The sequence below is a fragment of the Lynx canadensis genome, chromosome B4 (assembly GCF_007474595.2).
Source record: "Lynx canadensis isolate LIC74 chromosome B4, mLynCan4.pri.v2, whole genome shotgun sequence".
NCBI lineage: Eukaryota > Metazoa > Chordata > Mammalia > Carnivora > Felidae > Lynx > Lynx canadensis.
The window spans coordinates 131,239,671-131,259,974 of NC_044309.1; the positions used below are offsets into that span (position 1 = coordinate 131,239,671).

A 20,304-nucleotide genomic window follows, 5' to 3' on the forward strand; every position below is an offset into this window, starting at 1 on the left:
GCCTGGGCGGCTCAGCGGGTTAAGCGGCCGACTCTTGATTTCAGCTCAGGTCATGGTCTCACGGTTTGTGAGATCGAGCCCAGCATTGGGCTCTGCACTGACAGCGTTAAGCCTGCTCGGGATTCTCTCCCTCTTTCTCTCTCTGCCCCTTCCTGGCCGGTGCACACACGTGCTCTCACTCTCTCAAAAAATAAATAAATAACAACTTTATAAAAATAAGTTAATAAAAGCAAACCAACTTAAAGAAATGATTGAGCACTAATTGTGCAAGTGACACATCAACGTGCCAAAAAATGTGAGGCCGGTCTGCAAGTTCCTGAGGTATGGGAACCAGTGAATGTCAGCAGTCCTCAAAGTGACACGTGTGCCCCCCCCCGCCCCCCACCGAACGTGTGAGGCCCTCTAGAGGGTTTGTGAGGTTCAAACTGTTTTCACAGGGGCCTCTGGCTGGCTCAGTTGGAAGAGTGTGTGGCTCTTGATCTTGGGGTTGTGAGTTTGAGCCCCAGGTTGGGCGTAGAGATTACTAAAAATAAATTAAAAAAAAACCCTGCTTTCATAAGACTATCAAGATGGTGTTTGCTTCTTGCATCGTGTTAACTTTAGCACTGATGGCATAAAAACAATGATGGATAAAGCTCCTAGTGCCATACCAAGACGGTGACACCGTTGTGGTGTTCTTCTTTGCCACTCACTAGCAGTAAAAAATCAACCAATTAACAGGCGCCTGGGTGGCTCAATAGGTTAAGCATCTCAGATCACGATCTCATGGTCCCTGAGTTCGAGCCCCGTGTTGGGCTCTGTGCTGACAGCTCAGAACCTGGAGACTGCTTTGGATTCTGTATCTCCATTTCTCTGTGCCCCTCCCCTGCTTGCACTCTGTCTCTCTCTCTCTCTCTCTCTCTCTCAAAGATAAATAAAGACATTTTTAAAAATCAGCCAATTAAGGGAATGCCCTTCATGAAGCAGTAAGAATGAATTTTATTACGATTTGACATCGTGTCCTTGTGTTGTAAGATAGAGAGAAAGCCTGGGCATTTCTGTGGCATACCAGAGTACAACTGTTATCTTGAGGAAAAGCACGTTGGCAATTTGCTGGAGTTGTGAGCAGAAGTGCACGTTTTTTTCCCCGGGAACACCATTTTTATTTGAGACCATGACTGACAAACTGCGATTGTTCAGCCTTGGGTATCCAGAAGACGTGTTCTCAAAAATGAACGCAGTGAGCCTGGCACTTCAAGAAAAACATCTGACGATATTTTGTGCCAACGACAAAATTCAAGCTTGCAAACAAAAATGGCAATTCCAGAAAACTTGTATATGCCACAAGTGGGCTTGACAGCTTTGACGGCTTCCCCAAACTGAAAGGTTTTTCTGATGAGATCAGTGGGGATATTTACAAATGTGGGGTTTTGATAGCGTCTGATGAAATGGGTCGCCGTTTCTACGCATACATGGCGAACCGGTATTTTCCAAGGAAATTACGCATGGGTAAGAGATCCATGCCAAGTGCAAGAGATACCAGTGGAATAAAGTGTTTAATGTAACAAAGTGTGAAAAGCTCCTGGAGATGGCTGCTCTGCCCACTGCAACTGACTTGTCAGAAACTACCCTTGTCCAGTTTTGGTGCAACATCAAAGAATATCCATGATTCTCTGAAAAGGTGCAACTGTGTATCTTTTCCAACATAGCATAGGGAGGCCAGATTTTCTTCTTATCCCCCAACATATATTCAACAACATATTGCAAGAGAATAAATGTAGCAGAAGATAGGAGGCTCAGTATGTCTTCTCTGAGGCCAGGCATTAAAAAGATTCACAAAGATGTAAAAGGATGCCAACTCTTCTGGATTGTTTTTTGTTTTGAAAAATAAAGTTGTTTTGCATAAAAATGTTATTTAATTTGGCTAGCTTGTGATTGGTGAATTGTTATTTTTTAATGAATCAATATTTTGAGGGGGACCTGGGTGGCTCAGTCCAGTAAGCGTCTGACTTCGGCTCAGGTCATGATCTCACAGTTCGTGAGTTCGAACCCTGTGTTGGGCCCTGTGCTGACAGCTCAGAGCCTGGAGCCTGCTTGGGATTCTGTGCCTCCCCCTCTTTCTCTGTCCTTCTCCCACTCATGCCCTGTCCCTCTCTCAAAAATAAACATTAAAAAAAATTTTTTAGTAAGTGAATTAATATTTTGAAAATGTCTTATGATTAAACTCCAATCTAATAAATATAGATAGATAAAATCCATATAAACAAAAAAATCTTTGGGATCTTCAATAATTAATTTTTAACACTATAAAGGGACCACATAGACCCAAAATTTTGAGAACTGATGGACTAGATCATTCTAATGGCTCATTCAGTGCTGAAAATGGCCATGGTTTTATTTACAGTTTCCACCTCCCAGGGTAACAGTGTCTCTACCACAGTGATGGCCTTTGCTATAAAACAGGATGTCTTTGAGTTTGCCCTAAATCTACATCTTTAAAATTTTTTTAACATTTACTTATTTTTGAGAGACTGAGAGAGACAGAGCATGAGCAGGGGAGGGGCAGAGAGACAGGGAGACACAGAATCCGAAGCAGGCTCCAGGCTCTGAGCTGTCAGCACGGAGCCCGACGCGGGGCTCGAACCCACGAACCGTGAGATCATGACCTGAGCCGAAGTCGGATGCTTTACCATCTGAGCCCCCCAGGTGCCCCAAATCTACTTTTAGAGTCCCAGATGCCTCTCCAACTCCATCACTTGGAAATCTGTTGAACATACATACTTATGTATACACGGTATTGCTACGGAATGGGAACACACACACATCCGTAACGTAGTAAGAGTCCCTTCCCTGTATTCCTTATGTTCATACTCTAGTTGTCTATCCAGACTGGAGGGGGGAACTCTGCTCTATAATAAACCAAAAGCCGCGGCCAACACCTACCATGGGCCACGGAGATGTACAAGCAGACCCTGCCTCCCAGGAGCTTACAGCCTCCCCAAGGAGATAGAAACAGTATGCAGACGGGTATTTTTCCCTGATGCAGGAAAGGAGCAGTGACACCTGAGGGTTGCCCACTGGTGCCAGGTACCACATGTGTCGTCTGGACATTCCTCCTGGGGTTACCGAGCATCCACTGCTCACTCCGCAGCCAGTACCGACACCCCGGTTTCCGGATGAGGAAATCGAGGCTGACAGGCGTGATGTGACTTGCCCAAGGCCACAGCGGGTAGCCAGAGCCATCGCACCATGCACTTGTCACATGGGGGACGCGGGAGCCAGAGGGACAGGGGCATAGAGGAAGGAGACGACACTCTGGGCTGAAAGGGGGACACGGAAGGTTCCTAAGGGGGAAGGCAGGTCTGAATGGAGTGTAGGCAGGTAAGAAGATTCTGAGGGGCGGGGAAAGGAAGAGGGTGTCAAGGGAGGGAGCGACGGGTAGCCCCCCACCCACCCCTGCAGGCTCACCGACATGGCCAAGTGCAGCGGCGTGTTGCCGTGCTCTCCGCGGGCGTTGGCGTTGGCCCCGTAGGTCAGCAAGGCCATGACACAGTCCAAGCGGTTGCGCATCACGGCCACATGCAGGGCTGTGTTCCCCGAGCTGCTGGTGCCGTTCACGTCGCAGCCCCGCTTCAGCAGCATGCGGGCCATCTGCGGGAGAAAGGGTCCGCGCCCAAGGAGGCGGTCACTAAGGGCAGCAGGGGCCGGCGACACCTGGGGGCTGCCACTGCCGCCCTGAGCGGCGTCAGGTATCGGGCCTCCGGAAAGCACTAGCAACAAGAACTCAGGTGGCAGGCCCCAGTTCTGGGGGTAGCCCTACATCTTGGCTCCCACATCATCAGCAGGACGCTAGAGGACAAAGAGCTGATTTGTGCTGGCTGATTTAAGGAGCTCCCGGGTCCTTTCCTGGAACTAACGGGACCCCACGCATCTCAGCAAAGTCCCACAACTTGCCCTGCTCCCTGTGACCTTCCCTGGGATCCTGCCAAAGTCTGGCCACTCCCTGGGCCTTGGCGACACCCGCCCCTGCACGCCCCACAGCCCTGGGGAGCCTGGGACGCGGGGAGGGGCGTGGCCTTTGGAGCCTGGGACGGGGCGAGGGGCGTGGCCTTGGGAGCCTGGGACGGGGCGAGGGGCGTAGCCTTGGGAGCCTGGGACCTGGGGAGGAGGGGCGTGGCCTTGGGAGCCTGGGACCTGGGGAGGGGCGTGGCCTTGGGAGCCTGGGACCTGGGGAGGGGCGTGGCCTTGGGAGCCTGGGACCTGGGGAGGGGCGTGGCCTTGGGAGCCTGGGACGGGGCGAGGGGCGTGGCCTTTGGAACCGGTCAGTCCTGAGCCCACAGCTCAGCCTTACTTCCTCCCAGTCCTGGGAGCTTGGGTAGGCCGTCACACCCTCTGGACCTCAGTTTTCTGTGGCAATAGAAATGCAAGTCCCTACCTCACAGAGGGGTGACAACGAATGACAACTCGTACACTCGAACACGAAAGGCCGGACTTGGCATCTAGCTCAGGGCAGGAAGGAGGTACCCTGCAGAAGTTGGCAATCTCCTCCCTCCTGGCCCGTCACAACGGACCACAATCTCTGGGGCATCCAGGGCCCTGTTGAGCTGTGCTTCCTGGAGGTGAGGGACCAGAGGCCTCCACCCTCCCAGGGGCATGGAGCTTGGCTTAGGGGCGGCCCGTGGAATCGCTGCCCCACCAGGCTCTCTGTGGGCACAGCCAGTACCAGCACCAACTTCTGTTTGGCACTTTATGAAGCCTTTTCTCACACGTCACCTCGCTGATTTCACGCCTCCAAAGCCAGGCCATACGACCCCCAATTCATACACAAAGAACCCACAGACAGGACCCTGAGCCTACGAGCAGCAAGCCTGCGGGACCACTATGAGATCAACCCCCCAGAATCATCTCAGGGACCTCCTTCCCGCAGGCAGCTGAGGAACATGGGGCCCTGGGACCCTGCCCCCTGCCCCCTCCCCCCCCCACTCACCCTCAGACTCTGCCTACCTCTGCGTTCTTGGCCCAGTGGAGGGGGCTGGCTCCATAGCGAGGGTCTTTGCTGTGGATCTGGCTGCTGTCCATGCTGATGATCATTTCAGCACACCTAGGGGGAAAAGGAGCCAAGGGGCAGTATAGAAGGCCACGGGATGGTGGGAGGTGGCCTGGGGACGGCTGGAAAAGGCCACGACTTGGGGGCTTCAACCACTGGGGAAGAAGAGTTTCTGCAAATAAAGTTGCGACAAAACCAACCAGCACGTGTACTGTGGTATGTCCAGGGTATCCTGAGCCCCTAGACACAGCTCAAGCCCCCGCCTCCAGGAAGCCTTCCCTGATAGCAGCAATCGGCCATGATCACTCTCACTGGTGCTGGCTTTAGGGTCAAGCCCCAGCCTCCTCCCTGGTGATCTCTGGAAAGTGGCTGAGGCCGTCTGCAACACGGGCGCGGTCCTAGCCGGACTCGTGGGGGTTGAGGGAGAGAAGACATTTCATTTCTGCACCTGGCACGCGGTCGCCTCCATCCCCTGGCCCTCCCTCCGCTCCTGCTGTTTCACGCAGTGACCTGTGTCCTGCGGGAAGCACAGGCACAGCAATTAAGGCTGCAGCGACTCCCCACTCCCGGGCGTACAGCCAAAGGAACGGAAAGCAGGGACTCAGACAGATACTCGTTCCCCCACATTCCTAACAACACTGGCCAAAAGGGGAGACAACCCAAGTGCCCGTCAACAGATGGAGGGAAAAACAAAATGTGGTCCGTCCGTATATTACTCTGCCTTAAAAGGGCAGGGAATTCTGATACGTGCTACAACACTAACGACCCTTGAAGACAGCTGGCAAAGTGAAAAGTCGAGTCCCTGGCCCCAACCTGGCTCTGTGAAGGTCAGCCGAGTTGACGCTAACAGCGGAGGGGCTCCCAGACGGGAGCGGGGACGGAACCCCTCTCTGTGGCCCTGACACCTGTGATCGCTGCCACCAGCTGCCGCGCGGTGGCAGAGGGATGGCCCCGCCGGGGCCCTGGGAGGACGCGGCTGTGGCAGGAGTCGGGCACGCCCGAGGTGTGAGGCTCCCTGCGTCGTCTAATGTGCGAAGACCCCTTGCGATCTCTGCCAGCCCCACAGGGGAGGCCTGGCAGGGGAGAGAGGAATGTGGCTAGGGGTGTCCAAGGAAGGCACAACGTGGGCAATTCCAGGCCCCTGGACAGCAAGGCTTGGGGAGGCTGAGCTGAGCAAGAGGGAGGCCGCCATGCTACGTCTCAGCTATGACACGGCATCACCCACCACCCGTGCCCGTTCCAGATGCAACCTGCCCCCAGGGAACCTGACCCCTGGGGGTGAGGTGTCAGTACTGTCTCCAACCGTTTGGTCAGGTCGTTCTGGAAGTTCTCCATCTTGGCTGTGCTGGGGAGGACATGGCAAGGGGGGCTGGCCCAAGCTTGGACCAGACCTTTGAGGGGATGGCGTCGCCAGAGGGGCTGGCACGGTGGGGGCAGACTCCAGAAGAGGAAGAACCTGAGGGACAGCCAGGCTTGCCCCCGCCCCCATGTGCGTGCAGCCCTCTCTCCTCTTCCCCCTGCCTGTTTAGCACAGCCCAGAAGGACCGGGTGACCTCTGTGTCTCCTGTCCCAGAGCTGCTTTCTTTTCCGTCTAAGGCCAGCGCCTAGCACAGTGTCCGGACTGCGGGACCGACTGCCTCGTTCATTCATTCGGTCAGCCATTCCAGACAGCGTTCCCACTGGGCCACATTTTAAGATATTCCTCTCTTTTCTCACCCCCCCCCCCACGCATACACACATACCCACACTCCACATGGAGAATCTTCCCGAGAACAGGGTTTCCCAGGTCTCGGGAGAAGGGAAGAAGCCCCAGATTGGTCTGGGGCTCCCCACGGCATGTGCCTGGTACCTGCCTCCCAACGGTGCCACCAGCCAGGAAAGATGGGGCAGATGGGGCTCTGGGCCACCTTGCCAAGCATTCCTGGGCCTCGAGCCAGGAAGCTGCAGAAGCCACAGGGCAGCACTGTAGCCAGGAAGGGGTTCGGATCGGGCTGGTGGGCTTGGGTGCGAGAGGACCCAGGTCGGGTGGGCCCCTCCCCGGGGCTGCGTGTGACTCCAGCCCAGGAGGACCACCTGGGGGAGGTGGAAAGGGGAGGAACCCGGGGAGGATTTGGATCGTTCTTCTCCAGTTTGGGAGAGGGAGGTTCGTGGCCAGAAATTAAGGTGCGTTACAGAAAACATCTGAAAGCTCTGCTCTTTGCACAGCTGACTTTCTGGATGGAGATTCACACCTGCTACACGTTCATCGAGCACTCTGTTCATGCCAGGCCGGCCCTGGGCACCAGCATCTGATACACATCTAATGAGCCTGGGGAAGCCACTGCTCACTTGGGCGTGAGGACAAGAGATGTCAGAGCTAGAGAGCCAGCCAACGGGGCGGGGGGTGGGGGGTGGGGGGGGGGCGGTCTTACCCCTTATGGGAGAACTTCATGGCTGCGTGGATGGGGTAGCCACTGGGCCCCACGATGTTGCACCGAGCGTTACAGAGTAACAGTACTCGGACCATCTCTTCCTTCCCCATCTGGCAGGCCAGGTGCAGTGGGGTCTGCCCTTGATTGTTCACCCGGTTCAGGCCGGCCGATGCGTTCTTCCCTAGGAGCTGACAGAGGGACACTGGGGTGGGCTGGGGCCTAACAGAGGAAAGCCCCCTGCGTGACCCTCCCCAACACCCTCCGGGCCAACCCCCTCCGCCGAGACTTGAGGGGAAGGGAAGTCTGCCGATGAGATAACACGGGTAGGATTATAACCCGGGTAGGAACGTTAAGGGAAGCCCCGGAGAAAGGAGGTTTGGAGGCAAACAGGAAGCTGTCTGTGCCAGCCGGCTGGGGGGCTGGGCCGCCATTGCTGTGGCTCGTGGGAAAAATTCCTGGGGGTGCCTGGATGGCTCAATTGGCTGGGTGTCCGACTTCGGCTCAGGTCACGATCTCACGGTTCGTGGGTTCGAGCCCCGCGTCGGGCTCCGTGCTGACGGCTCGGAGCCTGGAGCCTGCTTCGGATTCTGTGTCTCCCTGTCTCTCTGCCCCTCCCCTGCTTGCACTCTGTCTCTGTCTCTCTCTCTCTCTGTCTCTCAAAAGTCAATGAACTTAAAAAAAATTAAATAAAAAAATTTTTCTGAATTAAGAAACTTAAAAGGGGGTTGTTCCCAGGGATGGGCACTGGAGATCTGGTCCCACCGGACCATGAGCCCCTCCAGGAAAAGCTGAAATGAATTCACCCAGCCCAGGGTCAGGCTCGGTGGGTGCTTGGGACAAGCTGAACTAAACTGACTGGCTGGACTGGACCTCTGATTTCATTTCCTGGGTTGGAGGACCTCCCGAGGGTGGTCAGAGTACGGTGACCAAGGATGTGTCTCTCCTTGGCGAGCAGGAGGAGGGAAGGGAGGAGAGGGTATACCCTCCAGGAAGGAGCTCGGGGCCAAGTGGGGACAGTGGGTGTGGCCAGCACCGATCACCCCCGCTCACCTGCAGCACCTGGGAATTGTCCCCCTGGACGGCGTAATGAAAGGCAGTCTCTCCGTTGTTGTCCGTGACGTCCATCTGGGCATGGCAGTACTGTACCAGCTCCGCCAGGATCTCCCCGTCGCCCTTGCGGCAGGCCAGGTGCAGGGGGGTACAGCCCTCCTCATTCTCCCTGCTATTGGCACAGCTGTGGCGGGGTGGGGGGGGGCGGGGGAGGGAAGGAGGGAGGGGTGCTGAGAAACTCAAGTGCAGAAGAGGGAAGTGGGCTTGGAGCTCAGGGGCATTCACGCCATGCTCAGGCTGCCTGGTTCAAACCACTTATTTGTGGCTGATGTAATCTTATCAGTTGTTCAGTGGCACATCCGTATGAGACATGCGTCCTAGGCCCACGCCAGCCTGAAGTGGGAGGCAGGCAGGGTGGGGTAGAGAGGGTCGGAAGGCAGAAATCTCATTAACCTCGGGCAACTGGCTTAATCTCTCGGGGGCTTCAATATCCTTATCTATGAAAAGATAACAATAATAGCAGCTGTGCCCGCCCTAGGAAATGGACAGAAGCACTGGGAAGTGAAACACCATGATGGTGTGCAAGAACAGGTCCGTAGGCTGTAAAGGGCAGTGAGGAGTTTTGAGCCTAGGGCCTGAGAGCTGAAACGAGCTGCGGTCACCTCAGGGCAAGCAGGCGAGCCGGAGTCCTGCGGCGGGGCCCACATGGTCCCTCTCGGGGGGGCACTTCCACTGATGGAAGTGTTGGCTGAGGGGCCATATTGCAAGAAAGCGGTCCAGCCACCAGGAGGGCACCCGGATCCTTGGAAGGAGATGCAAGGATCTGAGGCCTCTTCGGCCGTCTCCAGCGGACTGACCTTGCACAGGCCACATAGTCTCTTGGGGGGCTGATGACCCTTCATGCGGGTATTGGAAGGATTCAAGTTCATGGTGGGTATAACACACCAGGTGGGCCCTACGTTTCTCCTTCTGGCTTCAGTCCGGCGTTCGTATACTCCCCACTCAGAGGCAACACCGGCCCACAGAGGGGAACTGAGGCAGGGCTGAGAGACTCCCCGGACCCGCCCGTCCACACACACAGACCCGGGGACCTTCCTGAGGGTCCGGCCCTCCTGGCCCACCTGATGATGTGGCTGTGATGGAAGCACTCTCGGATGCCCAACTCCACCGCCAAATGGGCCGCCGACCAGCTGGGATGGCTGCGGATGAGGTCAGTCAGCTGTTGCAGGGCCTCGACATGCAGGACTTGGCTGGAGCTCTCGTAGAAGGGCGGCAGCTGGATAGAATAGTGCTGGAAGTTCACGAGGGCGTCCGTCTCCCTCTCCAGCTGGAAGAGTCTGTGGAGCCAGGGCACAGGAGGACGACACAGAAATGAGCCAGCCTCAGCCCACACCCTCGCTGGAGTCAGAAGCCCTGGGTCCCCACGGACGGCTCACTGCCTGCCTCTGGCTGTGCACTGACCTGTTCCAGCTGGACTCCCCTCTCCACCACGCACACGTGCACACGCATGCACGCACACACCTCTAAATGGAGTCAGGATTTTCTTTCTTTCTTTTCTTTTCTCTTTCTTTCTTTCTTTCTTTCTTTTCTTTTTTCTTTTCTCTTTCTCTTTCTTTCTTTCTTTCTTTCTTTCTTTCTTTCTTATGTTTTATTCATTTTTGAGACAGAGAGAGACAGAGCATGAGCAGGGGAGGGGCAGAGAGAGAGGGAGACACAGAATCCAAAGCAGGCTCCAGGCTCTGAACTGTCCGCACAGAGCCCGACACGGGGCTCGATCTCACGAACCGCGAGATCATGACCTGAGCTGAATTCAGACACTTACCTGACTGAACCACCCGAGCGCCCCAAACCCCTGCCACTGTTCTAAATGGAGGGGTAAGTTAATGAACGAAACAGATGACATGGCCTGCCTTCTCGGAGCCCATGTTTTTGTGGGCGAGATCAACACAATGAGTAAGGTAAAAATCAAAATAAGGAAGTACATTAAACAAACTGCCGCGGAATGAGCGCTATAGAAAAAACAAAGAAGAGAGGACAAGGAAGGAAGTTATTCCTCATTCTCCTCGGCTCCCCTTTGTTTCGTCCTGCCAACCTCTTAACATCAGCGTGCTCCACGTTAAATGCTGTTGCTCTGTCGGGTATAATCACACGAAATGACAACTAGAAATGACACTGAAAATTGGGGTGCCTGGGTGGCTCAGTCGGTGAAGCGTCCGACTTCAGCTCAGGTCATGATCTCGCGGTCCGTGAGTTCGAGCCCCGCGTCGGGCTCTGTGCTGATGGCTCAGAGCCTGGAGCCTGTTTCAGATTCTGTGTCGCCCTCTCTCTGCCCCTCCCCTGTTCATGCTCTGTCTCTCCCTGTCTCAAAAATAAATTAAAATGTTAAAAAAAAAAAAAAAAGAAAAGAAATGACACTGAAAATTGATCATTGGGCTTAGCATCCACTGACGACTTTGACAAGACACTTTAGGTGGAAAGCAGAGCCTGAATCGAATGGTTTAAGAAGGAATGGAATGGAAGAAACTGGAGAAGTACAGACAGTATGTTGGAGGGGTTTTGCTGTAGAGGGGAGCAAGCAGAGGTAGCTAACGGGGAAGGTAGAAGCAGGCATTTGAATTCCAGTGAGAAGAACCCAAAAGAAAACAGGATCTCTCTGAGGCCTTCCACTCCCACGGCAGACTAGGTCATGTGAACGGGAGCGCCTCCTCGGGACAACCAGAAATGTGCGACAAAATATAAAAGGCCATCTGCTTGAGGCGCTGGATACCTAAGTAGACTGGGATGAAGTGCCAGGCTGGACGGATTACGGAAATCTAGGAAGTGAGCCTGGTGTTGAAGGCTGCTGTCACTTGAGAGGCCGGAGGGATACACCGTAGCATTGACAACCTCGTGGGCTCGGGGGACAGGGACCGGAGGCCAGGGGCGGGCCACCTCTTACCGTGGGTGGGCACCCTGAAGGGCTAATGCTACCAGGTACCTGGGAGAAGCAAACATAAAAGAAACAGAAGGCCAGGCTTCGGGGCACCTCGGTGGCTCAGTTGGTTAGGTGTCCGACTTCGGCTCAGGTCATGATCTCATGGGTTCGAGCCCCGTGTCGGGCTCTGTGCTGACAGCTCGGAGCCTGGAGCCTGCTTTGGAATCTGTGGCTCCCTCTCTCTCTCTGTCCCTCCCCCACTCATGCTCTCTCTCTGTCTCTCAAAAAAATAAACGTTAAAAAAATTAAAAATACATCAATAAAAATAAAATCTTAATAACTAAGTGAATACATACATCCAATTGGCAACAGTAAGAACCCAGTGGCCAAATATAAAAGCGGACTGGATGTGGCCTGAGTGGCTCAGTTGGTTAAGTGTCTGACTTTGGCTCAGGACATGACCTCATGGTTTGAGAGTTCGAGCCCTGCATCAAGCACTTGGCTGTCAGCACAGGGCCCACTTCAGGTCCCCCGTCTCCCTCTCTCTCTGCCTCTCCTCTGCTCGCACTCTCTCTCTCTCTCTCTCTCAAAAATAAACATTAAAAAAAAAAAAAGCAGACTGGGAAATGCTGAAGAGAAACCAGTGAATAGGAACATAGGCCAGAAAAGCGTAAACAGAATAAAGCCTGAAGAGCCTAAGGATGAAAAGGCAGGACAGGAGAAAAAGGACACAGAATATATAACGAAAAGATGGACCATACATATAAGTGGCACTACAGAAACAGAGCAGAAAAAGAACCGCACAGAAGCCATGTTTGAAGAGTTCATGTCTGTGAACTTTTCAAAATTGATGAAACCTTTTTTTAGACTGACTGAAAATATCTACGCGCCCTCCCACACAAACACAAAAATAGAAATTCACACTTAGGGACCTCGTGCAGGGTTTTAAAACATGGCCCCCAAATTCTTTGACACTGCTCCCATTGAGTAGTGGTGCCTTATGGCTCTTTACCCTTTAATTTGACTCTGTAACTGTTTTGCCAATAGAATATGGCAGAGGTGATGCCACTTTAGTTTCTGGAGCAAGGTCTTGAGAGACTGGAAGTTTCTACCTCTTTTTTCTGGGGACCCAGTTATCATGCTATGGGAAAACTGACACAACCCACAGGGATGACTCTTGACCTTGGACCCTCAGCTCTGGACGAACTTCCAGGCAACAGCCAGTTCCAACCTGCCAGTTGTGAGTGAGTCATCTTAGAATTGGACACGGCAGTCAAGCCACCCTGGCTAACACCATGCAAAGTAGAAGAGAGCTTTGCCCACTGAGCTCGGCTCAAATTGCATATTTGTGTGGGCTACACAATTGATTGTTGTTTTAAGGCAAGTCCTGGGGTAGTTTGTTACACAGCAGTAACAGAGGACGACGCACATCCGTCAACATACTGAAACACAGCAGCAACTGACAGGTACCATATTACAACGGCTGTACACAAAACGTGGAGAAAAATACTAAAAATAGCAGAGGAAAAAGTTGTCTTCAAACACTGGCGGCTGGCTTCTCAGCAGTGGAAGCCAGAGACAGTGGAATGACATCTTAAAGAGCTAAAAGAAAATAAATGTCAATGAGAATTCTATACCAGCACGCTTCCCTTTAAGTAGGAAGCTGATATTAAAACATTTCACTCGTCACACAAAGAGAAAGAGAGAGAGGCTTTGTCATTAGCAGACCTACACAAAAGAAAACAGAAACGGATTTTCTCCAGATAGAAGGAACCTGATCCCATATCAATGGCCTAAGATACGGGCGGGGGGGGGGGGGATGAAGTACCAGGAAAATGGCATTTTTGTGGGTGAAACTAAATAAGTGTTGGTGGCATCATGTCTTGTGTTTAAAATAAAAATAGAATTAAAAAAACAAATGGTATAGAAGCCTAGAGAGGAACAAATGGGGTTAAAAAGTTCTAGGACCCGTTTGTTGTTCTGGGAGACACTAACGTATCAATTGTACTTCAGTCAGTCCAAGGATGTGTGTTCCGATCTCTAGGGTTCTATCAAGAACTGGGAAGGGTTTCCGATTTTGCCCTACTTGCAAACTAACAAGTTAGCCTGACATAGTTTCATGGATGCTGGCAGAAGACACAAGATTCCTGGATCCAAGACAAAGGCCAAATTGTTACTCCCAGCAACAGCAGTAGCCAGAGTATCAGCGTGTGCGCCAGTTCCCTGGGATCCAGTTCCCACAGGGTGACATGAAGAGGGCCAGGTGACACCTGCTCACGTTGCATTAGAAGAGAGAAACCCTGAGTGTAGGGAACTTGAATCTTTTACCATTGTGAATAAGCAAATCTGTCTCAGCTTTGCCCTGGAGGATGATATGATTTTTATTCCACAAGAGAGTAAGCAAATGTCCCCTCTGCTCTAGGGAAAGACCCAATCTCTATTTTCTAAGGCTGTTCGCTGTATTAACCTCCTTGTAAAGATAACCTGAAACAGAGGAAGTCAGTGTCTCTGCTTGAGAGACACATGAGAGACCCACAAAGAACTGTCCCCCAACAGTTATCACTGAAAGAGAATGACAAAAAAAAGAGAGAGAGAGAGAGAGTGAATGACAGAATGCATAACTTTCAGACTGACAGAGAGGGGACAAATGGAATAATAAGAAAACGATCATGAATTGCAAAACCATTACACTAAGTGGAAAAAAAAGTCTTAAGACTACATGCTGTATGATTAGAAGGCAAAACCTTAGTGACAGAAAGCGTATCGGTGTTTGCCAGGGGCTGTGGTGGGTGCCGGGGGCTTACCACAAAGGAGCATGGAGGGAATTTTGGAGACCACAGAAATGTTCTGTATCTTAACTGTGGTGATGGCACATGGGTGTCACCGAAACTCACCAAATGCTACACTTCCAGTTGGTAAATTTCTCATTTTTGTAAATCGCATCTCAGTAAAGCTAACTAAAACAAAACAAAAATAAAACTGTGTAAGAAGACAAGAAAGAAAGGAATAAAGAAAATAGGTAGAACAACAACAAAGAAAATAACAAGATGACAGATTTAGACCCAAATATATCAGAATTGTATGAAGTAGAAAGAGACTTAATGTTCCAAATAAATGTAAGGAATAACAGACAAAGATAATATGGGAAAAAAGTCAACTCTATACTCTTAACAAGATTAAAAATATAAGGAAAATGTGTATATATATACACACACACACACACACACATATATATAATGTATATATATAAATGTATATATAATGTATATATATAAATGTATATATATATAAAGAGAGTATTTATACATTTTTATATTTATTTTATATTTATATGTTATATTATGTTATATATTATATATTATACAATATAATACTAACCTAAAAGATCTGGTGAAGCTATAATGATAAGAGACAAAATAGAGTTTCAGGTAAAAAGCCTTACTGGAAACAAAGAGGGACAATTCATAATGATGACAGTTTCAACCCACCAGGAAAATATGACAATTAAGCTAATATGCACTTCATAATAAATCTCCAGAACAAAGTCAAACTTGATAGAATTTTTTAAACTAGACATTTCTAAAAACAATGAAATCATCCATAATTCCAGCAAAAAAGAGAAAAAACGAGACAAATCCACAATCACACTGAAATATTTTAGTAACTTTTACCACTCATAAAACAATCAAACCAAAAAAAATCCCTATTGGATCTAGAATGATTAGTAAACCTGACCTGGCCGACATAGATGAAACACTGTCAGCTACAGAATAAGCTTTCTTTCCAAGCATGTGCAAACAAAAGTTACAAATACTAGGCGTAAGCTGGGCCGTAAAGAACATCTGAACAAATTTCAAAGGTTTTAAAATATTTATTGTTTTAAAATGTTTATTTATTTATTTTTGAGAGAGAGAGAGAGAGAGAGAGAGAACACGTGCACACAAGTGGGGAAGGGGCAGAGACAGAGGGAGACAAAAAATCCCAAGCAGGCTCCATGATAATCCTCACAGAGCCCCACATTGGGTTTGAACTCACAAACTGTGAGATCGTGACCTGAGCTGAAACCAAGAGTCGGACATTCAACACATTGAGCCACCCAGGTATTCCTCAAAAGCTTTAAAATATTTAGACCATGTTCTCTGACCACAGTGAAACTAAGCAAGAGACCAAGAACAAAAAGGGAACGAAAAGTCTCCCATACGTTTGAAAATTAAACAAGATACATACAAACTATCTATGGTTCAAATAAACCTAAAAAAAAATTTTTTTTTTTTTTTTTAATGGGGCGCCTGGGTGTCTTAGTCAGTTAAGGATCCAGCTCTTGATTTTGGCTCAGGTCATGATCTCATGGTCTGTGGGTCTGGGCCCCGTGTAGGGCTCTGTGCTGACAGCTCAGAGCCTGGAGCCTGCCTCGGATTCTGTCTCCCTTTCTCTCCGCCCCTCCCCCACTCACACTTGGTGTCTCTCTCTCTCTCTCTCTCTCTCTCTCTCTCTCAAAAATAAGTAAACATTGGGGCGCCTGGGTGGCGCAGTCGGTTAAGCGTCCGACTTCAGCCAGGTCACGATCTCGCGGTCCGGGAGTTCGAGCCCCGCGTCAGGCTCTGGGCTGATGGCTCGGAGCCTGGAGCCTGCTTCCGATTCTGTGTCTCCCTCTCTCTCTGCCCCTCCCCCGTTCATGCTCTGTCTCTCTCTGTCCCAAAAATAAATAAAAAGCGTTGAAAAAAAAAATTTAAAAATAAGTAAACATTAAAAAATTGTTTTAATAAATAAATAAACTTAAAAAATTTTTTTAACTATCTATGGTTCAAACAAGAAGTCATGGGGAAATCTGGCAAACATCCTGACTCAGTGATAATGTAAACATTCTCTATCAAATTTGTGGAGGAACCTCTACCTCTGGATAGGACAGAGGAGCTTATACCAAACTAGCCTTCCTGCTGAAAACAAATAGAAAACCAGGACTTAATGCAAATGAGTACATGAAGGTGTTGGAGGGAGCCCAAGGCAGACGAGAATACAGGCCAAGGTTGTAGAGAAGAGGAAAGCACACTGAGGTACGCCCCACATTTTTACTCAGGGCACTCTGGGACCTGTGATGCAGGATATAAAGGATACAAAGGCTGGGAGGCAGCCAGACGCTGCAAAGAGAAGCCAGTGTTCAGAGTTTTCCAAGAAGGCCAGAACTTGAGGGAATTACAGGGAAGTAAGCCCAAAATTCTGCAAGCAATTCTCCCTCCTAAGCTAGGCGGAGCAAGATGTCAAGAAACCACAGTGTCACCGGGGTGGCTCAGTCAGTGGAAGATCCAACTTCGGCTCAGGTCATAATCTCACAGCTCATGAATTCGAGCCCTCGCATAGGGCTTGCTGCTGTCGGCACAGAGCTGGCTTTGGATCCTCTGTCCCCCTCTCTTTCTGCCCCTTCACTGCTCATGCTCACTCTCTCTCTCAAAAATAAATAAACATTAAAAAAAAAAAGAAGAGGAAGAAGAAAGAAACCAAACAGAAAACAGCAGCAGAGAGGTTACAGAGCCAAGCGGAAACTGGGGCAGTTTTTCAGTAGTTAGAAAACAGAGATTAAAGTTCGAGGCCTACCAGGTGGAAGGAGCCTGGTGAAACCAAGGCCTTCAGCTGAGGCCTCAGAGCTTCTACGCCCTGAGAGTAGACATTATGACCTAGGAATCAGTTCCAGATAGATAATGAATCTAGTTACAAAGGGCAAAATAATAAAGCTTCGGGAAGATACTACAGAACTACAGAAAAATATCCTCAACTCCTCATGGGAGAGAAGAACTTTCCTATACGGTACATGAAAGCAAACAATAAAAGAGATCAGAGATTCTGACTTCCTTGAGACTAAGAATTCTTTCTTGTCAACAGATAGCATTAAGAAAGTGCAAGGGTTGGGGCACCTGGGCGGCTCAGTCGGTTAAGCGTCCGACTTCAGCTCAGGTCATGATCTCACTCACGGCTCGGTCCATGAGTTCGAGCCCCATGTCGGGCTCTGTGCTGACAGCTCAGAGCCTGGAGCCTGCTTCAGATTCTGTGTCTCCCTCTCTCTCTGCCCATCCCCCACTCATGCTCTGTCTCTCTGTCTCTCAAAAACAAATAAATGTTAAAAATTTAAAACGTTAGGCGTCCGACTTCAGCTCAGGCCATGATCTCACAGTTCCTGAGTTAGAGCCCTGCATCAGGCTCTGCGCTAACAGCTCAGGGCCTGGAACCTGCTTCGGATTCTGTGTCTCCCTCTCTCTCTGCCCCTCCCCTAGTTGTGCTCTCTCTCTAAAATAAACAAATAAACATTAAAAACAAAAAGAAGAAGAAAGTACAAGGGTAAGCCATGAGGGGATGGCTGCAACACGCATAACCAACAAAAGGTGTGTGTTTGAATACAGATGCTAAAACTGTAAGAAAAAGAACTTTATTTTTCAAGTGTTCAAGAGCATGGAGCAGGTACTTCACTGAAGGGAGTGCCAAATGGTTCATCACCTTATCCAAAGGTGCTCAAACTCGTATGTAATCAGGCAAAGGCAAATGAAAGCCACAACGAGACACTACTACACATCCAACAGAATAATTTTTTTTTTAAGTTGTCAACACTATACATCAGAAGTAACAGGAATCTCTTTCACCGCTGACAGGAAACCAGATGGGCATTATCCACTGAAGCTCAGGGTGTGTATGGCCTCAGCTCGGGAGCTGGTTCCACTCCCCGATAGACGCCCACCACAAATGCACACGTATACACACCAAGAAAACCAGAAGCAGCCCAAATTCCCACCAACACACAAATGAATAAGTGAGCTGTGATGTAGTTAACACAGCAGAATTGTACTGCACAGAAGCCGGACCCAGTTCCATGCAAAAACATGTGGAAATCTCACTAACAAAAGGCTGTGCAAACAAGGCAGGCACAGAAGCAATAACCAGTAAGTTGGGTTAATGGTTACCCTTAGGGGGACAAGGGAGCAAAAGGGGGGCTTCCGAGGTGCTGCAATGTTCTATCTTTTGACATGGGTGCTGGTTACAGAGGTATTTGTGATCATTGAGCTGCACATACTTTTCCGTGTGTGGTGTATTTCACTATCTTTAACAAGTTTAAAGAGAGAGAGCAGGAGGAGGGAATTGGGGATGGCTGAATAGAGGCAGTGCCTGAGGGGAAATGAAGTCAAGGATGAAATTTTTTTTAAAAAAGGAACAAAGAAGAAACAGCACATTTGTATAGCAATGGAAAATACCTGGTCAAGAGGAGAAATTACCCAGGAGAGAGGAAAGAATTGCTGAAGTGATGTCCTGAGGTGGATGAGGGGATGTTGACCTTGACGGGGACCGGCCTCTGCAGTGACAACAGGGAAGGCCCAGAATGCCGGAGCAGGTGTGGGCAGACAGGGTGGAGGCACAACCAGCTGCAGGTGAGCATGAAGGGGGTGGGGAGGGAAGGAGGTGGAGGACAGGGTCAGACATACCTGTTGGCCCTTTGGGGTGAGGACAATCGGCAGGGAGGGGAGCTCTTCAGGCCATGGTGGAGAACCGGAATTAACCAGCATTAGGGTTTTGCCAAGCAAATATGACAAAGAAAGAGAAGCAAGAAAGAAGAGAGGGTATGGTATGCAAGGTGTGATCATAATGACAGTTTCAGCAGGGCAGGAAGTGAAGTCCATGAAGGGGACGGGGACCCTAGCAGGGTGACACCTGGGTCTGTGTCTGCAGGGGGAGAACTTGGCATTGAGAGGACTAGGGAGAAGGAGCGGGAAAGACAGGAGCAAGGGCGGCAAGTGGGGGGCTTGTATTTGCAGAAGAGCCGCGGTTACTGGTGATGACAAGATCCAGGGAATGGCCATGTGGGCTGAGGGAGGTCTGGCACCAAGAGCCGTGGGTGTAAGGTGGGGAGGGCGCCCTGCAAATTTCACAGTCACCGAGCATCAAAACAGGTAGTGATGGTGACAGGGCACTCTGGGCCAGGGGCACATGTCCCCAAGGGTGTGGGGAACCCCGGGACAGAGTGTGGATAATACAGGATGATGATTTCAAGGGTGGGGGGCAAGGGGCACCCTGTCCCTCCTCCAGGCCCAGTAGGGGAAAGACCGGGAGAGAAAACTCTTGAGGCTTTCGAGGGAGAGCCAGCCGTGGGTTAGGGCCAGGGGCACAAGATTCAGAGAGAAGACTGAACACCGAGAGGGCTCGTGGGGCTGTCTTTTCCCTCTCTTCTGGAACTGAGCCCCCAGACAAAAACCACCTGGCATCAGCTCCGGGAAGCCTCAGCCTTGGCTGCGAGTGAGCTGTAGATGTGCCTCAGGGGCTCCGTGAACTTCAGGAAATCGCATGCCGTGCATTTGGGGCGGGGGGGGGGGGGGGAGAGAGAGAGAGAGAGAGAGAGAGAGAGAGAGAGAGAGAGAGAGAGATGGAGAGGTCCCCTGGGACTTTCAAGGGCGTCCTAGACCAAAACATGGGCAAGAACCATTAGGCTAGAGTGGTATCTAACTCTCCAGTTTCAAAGCTGAGCACGAGCCCTTCGGCACCGAGGAGAAACTCTCTGCACGTGACGTGCCTCTCTCTCTGCAGAGCCGTCTCTCGGTGCCTCCTCCAGGTGAAATCTTCCTCCTCCCCCTTTTAGGCCCATCTCTCCCCCAACTGCCCCCGAGAGGCCTTTTCCAACCCCTCCTGTTAAAATTTTTTTTTCAACGTTTATTTATTTTTGAGAGAGAGAGAGAGACAGACAGAGCATGAACGGGGGAGGGGCAGAGAGAGAGGGAGACACAGAATCGGAAGCAGGCTCCAGGCTCTGGGCCATCAGCCCAGAGCCCGACACGGGGCTCGAACCCACGGACCGCGAGATCGTGACCTGAGCTGAAGTGGGACGCTCAACCGACTGAGCCACCGGGGCACCCCTAACCCCTCCTGTTAAA

At 50.7% G+C, this 20,304-nt stretch overlaps 1 protein-coding gene across 10 annotated transcripts in view; it reads right to left on the reverse strand.

Moving 5' to 3' along the window:
- PLA2G6 (phospholipase A2 group VI) overlaps nucleotides 1-20,304 on the reverse strand; it is a 55,412-nt gene that overhangs the window by 19,671 nt on the left and 15,437 nt on the right. For all 10 annotated transcript variants that reach the window (XM_032594036.1, XM_030320599.1, XM_030320593.1 and 7 more), the window contains 5 exons: nucleotides 9,609-9,824; nucleotides 8,488-8,671; nucleotides 7,438-7,625; nucleotides 4,984-5,080; nucleotides 3,448-3,630 (listed from right to left, as the gene is read on the reverse strand). In XM_032594036.1, the coding sequence (XP_032449927.1) occupies nucleotides 3,448-3,630; nucleotides 4,984-5,080; nucleotides 7,438-7,625; nucleotides 8,488-8,671; nucleotides 9,609-9,824 (868 nt within the window). The remainder of the gene's footprint in view (nucleotides 1-3,447; nucleotides 3,631-4,983; nucleotides 5,081-7,437; nucleotides 7,626-8,487; nucleotides 8,672-9,608; nucleotides 9,825-20,304) is intronic.